The following is a 13,242-nucleotide window of genomic DNA, read 5'->3' on the forward strand; positions in this document are numbered from 1 at the left end:
GAGGAAGGCAGGTTCCGTGGAGAGGTGGCAAGCTGAATTCTGAGAAGCCGCTCTACCCCTGACCCCGGCGTCTCCCCTTCGTGGTGCAGATGGCACCGGAGTTGAGCTCGAGCAGAGAGCCGTGCGCCCATCCCAGTCCCACCGAGCCTTCCTAGGAGGAAATGCCGGGCCCTGTCGCCCCTACCCCAAGGCGGTGATCCTGTGAAGCTCGGGCCACCTCAGGGTCCAGCGCCCTCAGGGATGGATGGTGTTGGCACGGAGGGACGAAGCCGTTCCCTCTCTTTGGCAAACGGAGAAGCTCCTGGCGTGGTTACCTGTGCAGTCTCGCGGGTCCCCAGGCCGTGATGGGGGTGAGCAGGGCGTGTGGCGTGGCCCAGGACGCCAGGCCGGCCCAGAGCACCCGCGCGTGAGCGGCGGGAAGGAGGGCCCGCCCCGAGATTTATGGCCGCAGTCGGCCCCCTGCGCACCGAGCGCGTCTCCGTCCTCTCCCAGTCAAACAGTGGAGTGGAGGACCCGACCCCGGCTGGAGGAAGAGGCCAGGGCCGGAGGCGGGGCCGAGAGGAGCTGGAATCCATCGGGGCTGGGCCTGGCGCAGCAGTCCCAATTCTGCCCGCCTTGCGCCCTCGTCTCGATGGGGTGTGGGGCGCTGGCGCCGCGTCCCTGGTCTTCCAGGCAGGTCCGGGCAGCTCCCGGCTGGGTTGGCCTGACCTCGACTTGGTGCTGTACTGCAGCTGGGCCTGTCGCAGCGAGGGGACAGCGAACGTGGCTTTCCCGGGCACAGCCTCTCCGGATTTTAGCCGGGCCCGCCAGACACGGGACTTGCGGAAACCAGCGCTTAAGATACCCGGCCACACACGGCCTCTGAGAGGGCGGCAGAAGCCAGCGATCCCTTGGGGTCCCCTTCACCGAGGTGCCAGCGGCGACTGGGGGCTTCGGTCACCACCTGGAAAAGGGGTTGGAGCAACCGGCGGAGTGGCTCGGGTGCCGCGCCAAGGAAAGGATACTGGCTTTTTTCCCCCTCTCTAGGGGGGATAAGGGGAGAACGGGTCCAAGCGGCCAGCAACACCAGGATTCGGGAAGAACCGGGTTCAACGCTGAATTGAGAGATGCTGTGTAATCGCGGGAGTCGCACTAGCCCGGTGTGGGGGACCGAGCCTGCGCCAACTAAAGCGCGACAGGGGAGACGGCCGGGCTCAAGGTTGGCCTGTCCTTTGGTTTTAAAACAAAGAGGGAGAATTTTGTCAGGCGGGACGCGTCCAGGAAGCGGGCGGCCTCGGAACACAGGAAAGGCCTCCACTCCAGTTACCCAGGCTGGCCGCGGAGAAGCGCGCTGGGCCGGGCCTCAGCTAGACTGGGCAGATTCTCCCGCAACTGCGGTTTGGGGTTACAAGGAAGAACCCCCCACCCCCAGCCGATTTTCCACCCACTCAGTACCACACACACACGCACACACACACACACACAGAGACACACAGTTTTTGGCCACCTATCCCGCTGGGTAAACAAAAGTATGACGGGGTGGGGTGGGGTGGGGGAGGGGATGGAATGGGGGTGGGGCGCGGAAAATGGCGGCTGGCCCTGGTTGCCTTTGGCCTCTGCCCTATGGCCATGGCGCCTAGGCCTGGTTTTTACATTTCAATGCTGACCGCCATGCTGGGGAGGGCGTTTTCCTGGACCCTGCAGCCTGGTTAGGGATGTCCCAGAGGCTCCTTTCCATGAATGGGGGAGCCCGGACTGCACCCACTACTTCGCTTGGGATCGGTCCTCCGCCCCAAGATGGCTCCCAGTCGCTGTTTACTCAGCGGCTGTGGGGACACCAGGGCGCGGGGCCGGGGAGTGGGCGAAGATCAGGGCGCGTACAGATTGGCCCGGGCAGGCGACCTCTCTGCGTGGCCCGTCCGCGCCGCCATGCACGCGGCAGCCCTGGAGAACCAGCAGGGGCAGGATGCGTCCCGGGCGCCCCGCCCTACGGCCAGGAACTGTGAGCCACCGCCACCACCGCGTCTCCAGGCCCTGCGCCCCGGCCGGGCTCCGGTGACTGCAGGGCCGCCCAACCGTGGAAAGGGTGCAGTGGGGGGGGGGGGGGGCGGGTACGGAGGAAGGGCGCGAGAGGCCTGGGAGTACAAAGCCCAGGCGGGGAGGGGGCCTTCTCGGCCCCGAACCGCGGCCCTAATGAAATACCGGCTGGGTCTGTCACGCCGCCGAGGCGCACACTTGAAAAATGCAAACGCCATTGGCAAATCCAGGGCAAACAGGCAGAATTTTTATTAGCAACTAAATGATTTATGGCACACATACCCCGCCGTCACAATTACGGCGTCTTGGAGCATCCAAGGGGTGAAAACATTAAACATTTATAAAAATAGGCCTTTGTTTTTTTCTACCCCGCAAGCCTTTTGTTTTCTCCAACCCAACTCTCTCAAGGTACATATATATATTTTTTCCTTGAGCAATATTAAAACAAAAATATTCTCCAAATCCAGAGCAGGGTAATGGGGTGGGGAATTAGGGTCTGGGCTGGGGATCTTGGTGGGTAAAGAGGGTGGGGAGAAAGCGATGGGGCCTTGGGCGTGGGAGGGCTTACTAGGAACACACAAGACCTCTGCAGAAGGCTCAAGGGCGCTCGGCGCCCCCCACACACGGCCCCCGTCCCCCGCCTGGGCTTCCAGCAGCCCCGCACAGCTCGACTGCGTTTATTCGATTCCTGCAGTCCCCTCCTCCCCTAAGGCACACAGACACAATACCTCCTTTCTCTAACCCCCCTTTCCTCTCCGTCTTTGCTCCTGGCCGTCCCAGGGATGCACCGGGCGCCTCCCGCCGCCCCGAATGCCGAGGCCGCCACTGAGACCGCACGCCCAGCTCCAAACGCGGACACCGTGGCTTGTTCCCCTCAGCTCCGGCTATTTTCGTTCCTTTCTTTCCTTCTCACTCCTCCCTCCTCCCCCAGCGAAGCTCCAGCTTCCAAAAGAGGGCAGCCTAGAAACCAACGCAGGAAGCTCCAGGAAGGGCAACTTGAAACTGCCCTCAAGAGGCTGAACTTTTTTCCTCAAATTTATCCTGGAATTAAATTAGACACCCCCAGTTCGTTCTCGAAGCCTCCCCCACTTTTTTTTCTAAAAGTGGAGAAAAGAAAATAGAACGAATGGGCACTAACTCGCTCATTTCCCCACCCCCCCAGAAAAGTTGCGTTAAAAATTGATTTGAAAAAAAACAGAACGGGCAATTCGAAAACGCTGAGTCCGCAGCGCGGAGCGAAAGAGCGGGCTTCTCTTGTTTTAATTAAAATCTTATCACCGCAGTTGCTCTCCGAGGTAGGAGCGGAAGGACTTCTGCCCCTCCAAGCTTCCTTTCCAGGGTACGTAATGCCTAGCCGGGCTCCGGGGCCTGCACAGGGCTGCGGAGAGAGGGTGCGGGGGGGCCCCCTGGACATTCCTGCTGGCGTGGTCCGCACTCCCTGGGCCCCCGGTCAGGTAGGTCGGCCGCGGGCAGCTCACGGCTACACAACCCAGAAAGGATTTTGCTGAAAGCGCAAAATAAAAGTACAAAGTCTGGGGGATTGGGGCTCCCCTCCCCCTACGGCCGCCGTGGCCAGCCAAGCACTTTTTGGGCTTGGCGGCTGCTTCCTCTGAGCTCAACAGATTTTTTTTCCCGGTCTCGCCCTCCCTGGAGGGGGCGCGGCGGATGGAAGGCGAGAGAGGCCCCCAGCCAAGAGGTTTTTAATATTACACTTTAATAGGTTTCAGAAGGCTCCGTGGAGAAATGCTAATAGGCTGAAATGTCAGAATCGAGAGGGATTCAGTTCGCGCTCAGCCGATCTAATCCTTTTTTCTGCTCTGATTTTTTGTTGGTGGGGGGAGAGGGGAGCACCCACGTAAAGAGGGGCTTTGGGGAGGAGCGCGCGGTGCGAAGCGCGGCAGCCCGGACCTGGGCCGAGTGGGGGGCGCGCCCCGCTCCGCGTTTCTATAGGAACCCCTTTTAGAAGATTAGAGACTCACCCGCTGCCCGCCGCCGCGGCCTCTCCAAAATATTAATCAGTAACCATCTGACACTGCGTTTCAGGGAGGGACCCGCAGGCCAGTGCTAGGAAAACGGCCTTCTCGCCTGCCCATCCCACCCGACCGCGCTGCTGGGGGAGAGGGAATGAATCGCTGCTTTGTATTAAAAGGAAGAAAAAAAACAAGGGAAAAAGCAGCCCTTGTCTGTTTTGGCGTCTCCACCGCGCGTACTAGAAGCGCACCCTAGGGGAGGCGGGGGACCGGAGCCCGGGGCCGGGGTGCAGCCCGCCGGGCCCCCAGGCCCTCCCCGGCTCGCTGGGCTTGTCACCTCCTCCTGCGAGCAGGAAGCTGACAGGCGGCCCATTAAACCGCGCCTTGCAAAGCCCTGGATTGCGGCGACAACCATCTTCCTCTATTTTGATCACTCAGCCCAGACGCTGGGGGAGGGGGAGGGGGAGGAGGAAAAGGGAGGAGAAGGAGAAAGGCGGGGGGGTCTGCGCTGGTGGATGGGGAGGGCTGCCTAGAAACGGCCCGGAAAAATTCTCACCACCAGTTTTGATCATTCAGCCCCGCCGAGGGGAGCCTGGAAACTGCTGGAGCCCCTAGGTCCGTAATTGGTTTTATAGGAATGGCTGTGGGCCAAGGTGTTTACATGAGCGTGATTGGCGGCGCACGCGGCCAATGCGCGGCGGCCAGGGGCCGGGCTGGGGGGGGCGGACGCCCGGGAACAATGCGTGTTTCTTTGCCGGAGAGTGCTCCCCTCCCCCAACTCCCTCCAACCACCCCCCCCGCTGCCTTTTTTTTTTTTTTTTTTTTTTTTTTTTTTAGATCTAGCGAGAGGAACTTGAAAGGGGGGTTGTGTAATGTACCTTTTCCAATCCCGGGCTGTATATGGAGATTTGGGATTCTTTAAACCGGCGCTACCTGGATTTTATTAAAAAGCGGGGAGCTCGGCGGGAGGAAAGCTGGCTTTTCCGGGGGCTGCGGGAGCCGGGCCGCGGGAGGGCGGAGGAGTAGGCGCGCCGAGCGCTCGGCCCGGGGAGCGGTTTTCTACCAAAAAAAGGAAAGGCGGGCAAAAAGTGTGAGGCGGCTGCGGGTGGCGGAGGGGAGCGGCGGCCGCGGGATGGCGGGCAGCACGGGCGCCTAGCCGCGCCGGTAGCCGGGGCCGCCGCCGGAGTCGCTGTCGCCGGAGCCCGAAGCCGGGAACCCAACCGCGCCAGGTACGCCGCCGGTCAGCCTGCCGGCCCCTGGCCGGGCGCGATGGTCTCCAAACTTCTCCAGCTCGCCCCCCAACCACGCCTGCCCCTCGGGGTACGCAGGGAAGATCCCCGCTACTGTCCGGCTCCCGATTACAGAATCGGGGACCACGGCCGGCTAGGAGTGGGCGCCCCGGGAGGGGTGGGGGCGGGCTGCTGCGCTCCGGGCGCCCACACGGGCCCCTAGCCCCGCTCCGGATCGCCTGGCCGGGCCGAGGGGCGGCGGTTCCTCTCTCGGTTCCCAGTAGGCGGCGGGGGAGCCTGGAACGCCGAGACGTTTTCGATTATAGGCTGTTTTTAATTAAAAGCCGGAATTCAGCCATTTTAACTGCATTTAAGAGGGGGAGAAAAGTAGGGAGAACGCCGCGGAGCCCGCAGATGGCCGAGGCAGCTTTTTTGCCAGAGCGAGGGTGTTCCAGGGGGCTTCACCCCGACTTCCCCAAACTGGGGCGTCTGGGCATGCCGCGAGTCGCTGGCTTTTAAAAGAAAGCTACCCAAAAAAATCTCTTATTAAAAAAAAAATCACGGAAAGCTCATCGCCTCCTTAAGACATGTATCCTCGGATGTGGCGATCTTAGATTTTTCCAAAGTAAACGCGGATCTGGTAACCAGAACCTGATGGGAGAGAGCGAGGGAGGGAGGGAGAGGGTGTTTGTAAGCAAAACCGGGTTAAGATAGGCACCCTTAGCAAAGTTGGGGAGGGAGGCTGGAGAGGAAGGCCGGCGGGTTTGGCCAGGGTTTTGCAGCCGAGGGGGTCTGCTGCTCGGGGGGCTTGGGCGCGGAGTGCAGGGCGCCGGACAGGCACCCGGGAGCCGATGGCTTTGGCTTGATCGGCGGCTGTAAGAGCGCCCAGGCCTCCCGGAATCAGGAATGTGAGCTGCTGCAGGCAGACAGATCGAGGCAAGAAAGGGTGGGCTCTGAGACCCCCCTCCCATCCCCAGGAGAATCGGCAAACGACAAATCTTTTAAACAAACAGCTTTAAACTGGAACTACAGGGGGATTTACCCAACGGTGGGGGAGGCGCCCCTTGGCCGGCCCGCGCGGCAAAGGTTTTCTTTGTAGGTTATTTGGTGGGGGGAGTGTAGGGGGGAAGCTAGAGTAGGAGTGAGACCCTTGATCCCTTTCCTTACCCTCTTGACATCCCCCAAATCCCCCACGCCAGGCCACATCCTCGGTCTGCAGGATCTCAGGCCAGGGCGTTGGAAAATGAAACCAAAGCTTGTTTTGTAGGATTCTTTCCAGTCCTCAGGCGAGAATGCCACGTCTCGGGTCCTCGGACTCGAGCTCTGGGACTCACAGTGTCCCGGGGGGGGGAAGGGGGGACCACTAGCCTCTTTAAAAATAATAAACCGGCTTTGGACCCTCCCTCCTCCCACCCCCAGAAAAACACCATTCCGTCGGCGGTTCAAGGCGAGCTCAGGAAAAACCAAACTCGGAAAAGGGAGGCGAGGTCTCCAAAAGGTTAAATATTAAACTTTGCGGATTAGATAGTGCCGGAGTGTTTAGGGAGACACTTCGGATCGCTCGTGGAAAGGCTTCAGGGTTTTAAACCCCGGAGCTTTTGACGCCCAGGAATAGAATACACTTAAGAGGTTTGTATTTACGCTGTTCGGGCGCAGCCGAGGAGCCCTTCCCGGTTTCGGGAGGACCCGGCAGCCGCTGAGGCAGAGTCCGGGCTGGGGCGCAGCACGCCACCGCCGCGGGTCACTTTTCCGAGCCAGGTCCTGGGAGCCTGAAGCCGCCTGGGAAGGAGCATTGATTTTTACTTTTCACTGAAAAGGCGCTGCTCCCAATTTCATTTCTAGCCACTCGGTCCACAATCCCCGATCCAAAAAGGCTAGGCGACTTTCTGAAACTTGTTACTTTATTACTATTTTTTCTTTTTTCTTTCTCCGCTTCTATTTCTTCCGCGGCCTGTCTCCTCCCCGCCAAGACGCCGTGTGCGCAGCCTTGCACAGCTCTGCCTGGCCGTCCGGAGGGGCCCCACCGCCAACCGCCTGTGCGCCCCGGGCCGCCGGCCCGCCACCGAGCGCAAGCTCCGCTGGCCGCCGCCATGCACGCCGCGGAGCCCCCGCCGCCCGAGGACTCTGGGACTACGCCAAGGCCGAACTTTTAGGTCCCACTGAGCAAGGCCTGCGGGCCGAGTGGGGGTCTGGCCGCGGCACTCCCGCGGAGGATGGATGGCCGAGACTTCGGGCCCCAGCGGTCCGTGCACGGTCCACCGCCGCCTCTGCTCTCCGGCCTGGCCATGGACAGCCACCGCGTGGGCGCGGCCACTGCCGGACGCTTGCCTGCCTCGGGCTTGCCCGGCCCGCTGCCGCCTGGGAAGTACATGGCCGGCCTGAACCTCCATCCGCACCCGGGTAAGTGCCCCTCGCGGTGCCCGCCCCTTTCCTGTCTTCCCGGGGAGATCCATTCGGCGGCGTCCTTCTGCGCACTCGCGGCCGGGTTCGGCGCTTCTCCTTCGGCTGGCCACGGGGGCCCGGGCGGACTCAACGCCCAGAGCGGGGTAACTCCTGGCCCTGGAGCCAAGGCCAATCTGGCGGCGGAGAGGGGTGCGCGGCTCGTCTGCGTTTTTCCCAGAGCACCTGGCCTTCGTGAGCCGAAAGCGGGTGCCGTAACCGGAGCCACTGGGGGCGATTCCAATTCCCGGGGGCCCCGGCGGCACGAGCCTGGGCTGGAGTTTTCAAAATCTGGGCAAGAAAAGAACAAACCGGCCCCCGCACCCCGTGAGACACCCGCTCTCAGAGCTCGAATCTTTTTCTTGGCAAATGCTCCTGTTGGCGCCCGTGGGCCCTGGGTTCTGTTCTCAGCTCTACCACCCGTGCGGAACCGGGTCCCTGGCAACTCCCGGGCGCCGGGGGATGCGGGAGGACGGTGACCCCAACCCTGGCACCCTGGTTTCGGGGCGGGCGGGATGCCCCTTTCTTCCCTGGGAGAACGGCAGTCCTGGGAACCTGTACCCCGGTAGGAGGGCGGCGACCTCGGTCCTCGGGGACCCCTTGTTCTCCGGCGGGAAAGAGGGTGCCGAGGCGCGGCGTCGACGCCGAAACGGGGCCACCGTGGTCCCGAACCCAGGGGAAGAGAGAGAGTGGGTCGGGCCAGGTCCAGGCGGCGGAGGGGAAACCCTGGGTCTCACATGGAGTCGTGGGAGGTGGTGGCCGAGAAGGCCCTGTGGCGTCCGCCATTTCCCGAGAGGGGCTGCCCGGGCGCGGTGGGGACGTTTCCCGGGCGGGCGCCGCGCCGGGGCGGGAGACTCTTGCTCCGGTCTGTCCGCGGCCGCTGCAGCCGGGCGGGGCGGGTAGGAGACTCGGGGACCTTCAGACCTGCCCAGCAGCCGCCCTAGGACACCCGGTCCCTCCTCCCCAGGCTACCCCTGGCTTTTGTGCTTGGCGTCCCAAGTCTCGAATTAAAAAAAAAAAATTCATCTCCCCTTCTCCCAATTGCAATTTCAGATTTTTGCGAATTCAGAGGAGCCCCCCACTCCCGCGACGTTCCCCTTCTCCATGAGGGTCTTGTAGGAGACACCCCCGGCCCGGAGCTACTGCCTCGGCGTTGCCCCGCCCGCTTGGCGGAGCTCGCGGATTTTGCCTCTCTTTGATTTTTCTCCTGGAACTTTTCAGGAACTGGAGTCCCGGGGGCTCGGAGGGACAAAGGGCCTTTGTGAGGCACCACGCGGGGGAGGGGCGCGCCCCGGGGCCTGGAGCTTGGAGATCCCCGCCGGCCGCGGGCTGGGGCGAGAGAACCATGTCTTGGCCCCGGGACCTGCTTGTTTTGCTCCTCCGGAGCTGGGGGCTCATTCCGCCCAGGCTCTGCGACCAGGGCAAGGGTTTGTTCCCGAGGGTAGTGTTGTGGCGAGGGAGGGGCGCGGGGGACCCCCGAGGAAGAAGTTGGAGGCGGCCCTGGGTTACAGAGGCTGTCCGGGCTGTCCCCTTTTGCGCTCCCCACAAGTCCACGCGATGTGTGTGTGCGCACGTGTGTCTGGGTCATTTGGTCCAGCCCAGGTGGTGGCGGGCCCCCCAAGCCTAGGAATCGGAGCCTGGGTTTCCCTGGCTGGCTGGGCCCGTGCTTGGTTTTTGCTTGGCTGGGAAGGGGCGTCGTGCACTCCTTGCCTGGGATCTGGCTCCGGCCTGGCAAGGCAAAGTGCCCTAATGTGAAGCGGTGAAAACAGCCACTACTCATGCAAGCCTGCACCGTGCCAGGGCCGCGCCTAATCTGACGCAGCAGTCAGACGGCCTATTGCCCATTTGCTGGATGGGGAGGCTGAGGTGGGGGGAAGGCCAAGCCCCCAGCCTTGGAAGCCCAGCGGGAGGTAGCCTTGGAGCCCGGCCTCTCCGCACCTCCTGTGCTCGCTCAGAGCTGTTTGACTTCTGTAAGCTGAGGTCGGGGAGGACACAGCAGGAGGGCTGCTGCCGCCCCCTGAGCCCCGTGCTCACCCGGGAGGGAAAGGTGGAGGCCTGTGCTGCTTCTGGCTGCTCTCTTCCCCCACTTCAAGTGGCCGCTCGGGAGACCTCGGACCCCAGGCCAACGCCCAGAGCCAAGCCTGTGCTAATCCCATTAGCCACGAGGTGGGAGCTGCTCCCATTCACTCTCTGCTTGGGGCTGGGCCGGATTACACATTCCTCAGCCCAGCACACCCTCTCCCTCCCGGGTTTTCTTTGTGGGGTGCAGGTGTTAAATTTTCTCTTCTTACGCACCTCCTCCTCTTCCTTGGCTGTCGCCACCTTAGGTCTTGCTAGAGTTATCAGTGCCATCTTTATTTGTTTATTTTTGTACCGGGAAGTCCTGAGAGGTTGAGCCACTTGCTTGGGGTCACACAGCTAGGGAGAGGCACACTACCATTGGGCTCTGCAGAGGTGGATGAGCGCTGCCAGGGCTTATAAAGCCCCTCCTCGGCCGAGGGAGGTTCCCTGGAGAGAGCTCAGAGCTGGAGGGGCCCTCGGAGAAAGATCCCCGGGAGGAATCCCATCCAAGCTAGTATCGACAGCCATCTGCCGAGGAGGGTCTCCTGGAAGAGCTCGTTTCTACCTTATTGGTCAAGACGGAGGGATTTGGCCTCTTCTTTGGATTTGGCCTCTTCCTCTGCAGAAGAGGAGGTGAACTCAAGAATGAGTGGGGTTAGGGATCAGGAAAGGGTGGTTTTTAAGTTCCTATTAATTTGAGTCTTGCTACATTGTGAACAAAATAGTCACAGCCTGATCCGGGAAATGGACATATAACTGACAAGCACCTGGAGCTTGGCTCTGTGCTTTGGAGTTGGGAGGCCTGGACTCAGTTGTCCTCACAGGCTGCAATTAAAGAGCTATTAGTAGGATTTTGTACTTGGATGTTTATTCTCCCTGCCCCCACACCCTAGGCTGGCCCTGGGAGGGTACATGAATAGAGGGTAGGGATCTGGGTGGGGAGGCCCCGCACTCTGGCCTGGCCAGCGGTCAACAGGGGGGCCGTGGGCCTTCTCCAGGGTCTGATCAGAACCATCTCTGGAATCCAGTTTGTCAGCATACTGGGATTGATTTAGAAAGATTTATCAGTGAGGACCGCTGGCAGAGTGATAGAGAGATAAGGACGATTTACAAGGGGCTTCCTTCTCTGGTCAGAGGTGACAAGGGAGGCCCTGGGAGAGTTCTGGAATCTGGAAGGTCCTCTGGGGGGTGGGGGGCTGTCTCCCCTGGTTCTTCAGCTCCTAACCCCAGCGCTTTCCTTCTTTCTTCACTTGCTCATTTACTCAGCAAATAATTTCCAAGTGCTTCCTGCGTGCCAGGCACCGCTCTCGTCCCAGGAATGCGGCAGTGAACCCAACAAACAGAAATCTCTGCCCTCATTGGAGCTCACGTTCTTCTGGGGATTCAGGGGCAGTGAACACACAAATCTGAGAAGGAAATGATTTTTTTTTTTTTGAGATAGGTCTCACTCTGTCACCCAGGCTGAAGTGCAGTGGTATGATCTCGGCTCACTGCAACCTCTGCCTCCCAGGCTCAGTCCATCCTCCCACCTCAGCCTCCCGAGTAGCTAGGACTATAGGCATGTGCCACCATGCCCTGCCAACTTTTTGTATTTTTAGTAGAGATGGGGTCTTGCTATGTTGCCCAGACTGGTCTTGAACTCCTGGGCTCAAGCTATCCTCCTGTCTTGGCTTCCCAAAGTGCTGGGATTACAGGCATGCCCCACTGTGCCCAGCTGATTTTGTTACTTTTAAATTTTATTTAAGACACAGAGTTTTACTCTGTTGCCCAGACTGGAGTGCAGTGGTGCAATTATTTCTTATTGCAGCCTCAAACTCCTGTGCTCTTCCTGCCTTGGCCTTTTGAGTAGCTAGGACTGTAGGCAAGTACCACCATGCCTGGCTAATTTTAAAATTTTCTATAGAGACAGGGTCTTGCTATGTTGTCTAGCTGGTCTTGAACTCCTGGGCTCAAGAGATCCTCCTGCCTCAGCCTCCTGAGTAGCTGGGACACAGTGTCGCAATCTCAGCTCATTGCAGCCTCTGCCTTCTGGGTTCAAACAATTCCTCTGCCTCGGCTTCCCAAGTAGCTGGGATTACAAGTGTACGCTGCCACACCCAGCTAATTTTTGTATTTTTAGTAGCGACGGGGTTTCACCACGTTGGCCAGGCTGGCCTCGAACTCTTTGCCTCAAGTGATCCAGCTGCCTTGGCCTTCCAAAGTGCTGGGATTACAGGTGTGAGCTACCATGTCTGACCTAATTTTAAAATTTTCTGTAGAGACGGGGTCTTGCTATGTTGTTCAGCTGGTTTCGAACTCCTGGGTTCAAGAGATCCCTTCCTGCCTCGGCTTCCCAAGTAGCTGGGACTGTAATCCAGTGCCACCGTGCTTGGCTAAGCAAATGATTTTTTAATTTTTACTTTTTGAGATGGAGTCTTGCTCTGTTGTCCAGGCTGGAGTGCAGTGGCATGATTTTGGCTCACTGTAACCTCTGTCTCCTGGGTTCAAGTGATTCTCCTGTGTCAGCCTCCCTCAATAGCTGAGATTACAGGCGCCCACCACCATGCCCAGCTAATTTTTGTATTTTTAGTAGAGATGGGGTTTTTGCCATTTTGGTCAGGCTGGTCTCAAACTCCTGACCTCAGGTGATCTGCCCGCCTCGGCCTCCCCAAATTCTGGATTACAGGTGTGAGCTACCACGCCCAGCCAGCAAATGATTTTAAAAAGTAACCTAGGTGGGCGGATCACCTGAGGTCAGGAGTTCGAGACCAGCCTGGCCAATAGTGGTGAATCCCTGTCTCTACTAAAAATACAAAAAACATTTGTTGGGCATGGTGGTGGGTGCTTGTAGTCCCAGCTACACGGGGAGGCTGAGGCAGGAGAATCACTTGAACCCGGGAGGCAGAGGTTACAGTGAGCCAAGATCACACCACTGCACTCCAGCCTGGGCGACAAAGGGAGATTCCGTCTCACGAAAAAAAAAAAAAACAGAAAACAAAATGTTAAAGGTCTGGTCTGCTCCAAGAGGTGAGGGCTATATCAGCGCAGCCCACTCCCACCTGACTGATCTGGAGGGATGACCTTTCTCCTGCATGCAAAGGGCAGAAAAGTGTGGTGAAGGTGGACAGAACACAGAAACCAAAGCGCCTGGTGTGTCTGAGCTGGCAGAATGGCTGGAGCTGGTGGGAGGGGATGTGGGGGAGGTGGGGTCCTTCAGGTCCCTGAAGGCCGGTCATGAGGGCTTGGAATTTTAAACTGAGGAATGAGGAGGCTGTGGAGGGTTTTAAGTGGAAGGAGTAATTGAAATTGAGGGACGTTTCACAGAACTGGTCTGGACTCTTAAAAAAATTTCAATGGTATGCAAGGCAGAGGAACGCTGAGAACTGTTGCTGATTAAAAGAGACTGAAAAAATGCTACCGCTAAAGGCAATGTATGGCTCTCAGTTGGACCTTGGGATCGGGGAAGAAATTGCTCTAAAGAACATCATCCGGGCAATTGACAAAACTGGGATATGGACTGTAGATGAGCTGATAGTATCAGATCATTG

The 13,242-nt window shown here is 59.4% G+C and overlaps 1 protein-coding gene and 1 pseudogene across 1 annotated transcript in view; both read left to right on the forward strand.

Annotated features, from left to right (window-relative positions):
- The first annotated feature begins 441 nt into the window (after positions 1–441).
- On the forward strand, positions 442–1,469 carry LOC105719482 (uncharacterized; annotated as a pseudogene).
- Positions 1,470–7,428: 5,959 nt separating this feature from the next.
- TNRC18 (trinucleotide repeat containing 18) overlaps positions 7,429–13,242 on the forward strand; it is a 109,803-nt gene continuing 103,989 nt past the window's right edge. Inside the window, exon 1 of the mRNA XM_021675973.2 lies at positions 7,429–7,615. Coding sequence (XP_021531648.2) covers positions 7,429–7,615 — 187 coding nt within the window. The remainder of the gene's footprint in view (positions 7,616–13,242) is intronic.

The sequence above is a fragment of the Aotus nancymaae genome, unplaced genomic scaffold (genome assembly GCF_030222135.1).
Source record: "Aotus nancymaae isolate 86718 unplaced genomic scaffold, 86718_ANA_hifiasm-v0.15.2.pri h1tg000015l_0, whole genome shotgun sequence".
Lineage (NCBI taxonomy): Eukaryota > Metazoa > Chordata > Mammalia > Primates > Aotidae > Aotus > Aotus nancymaae.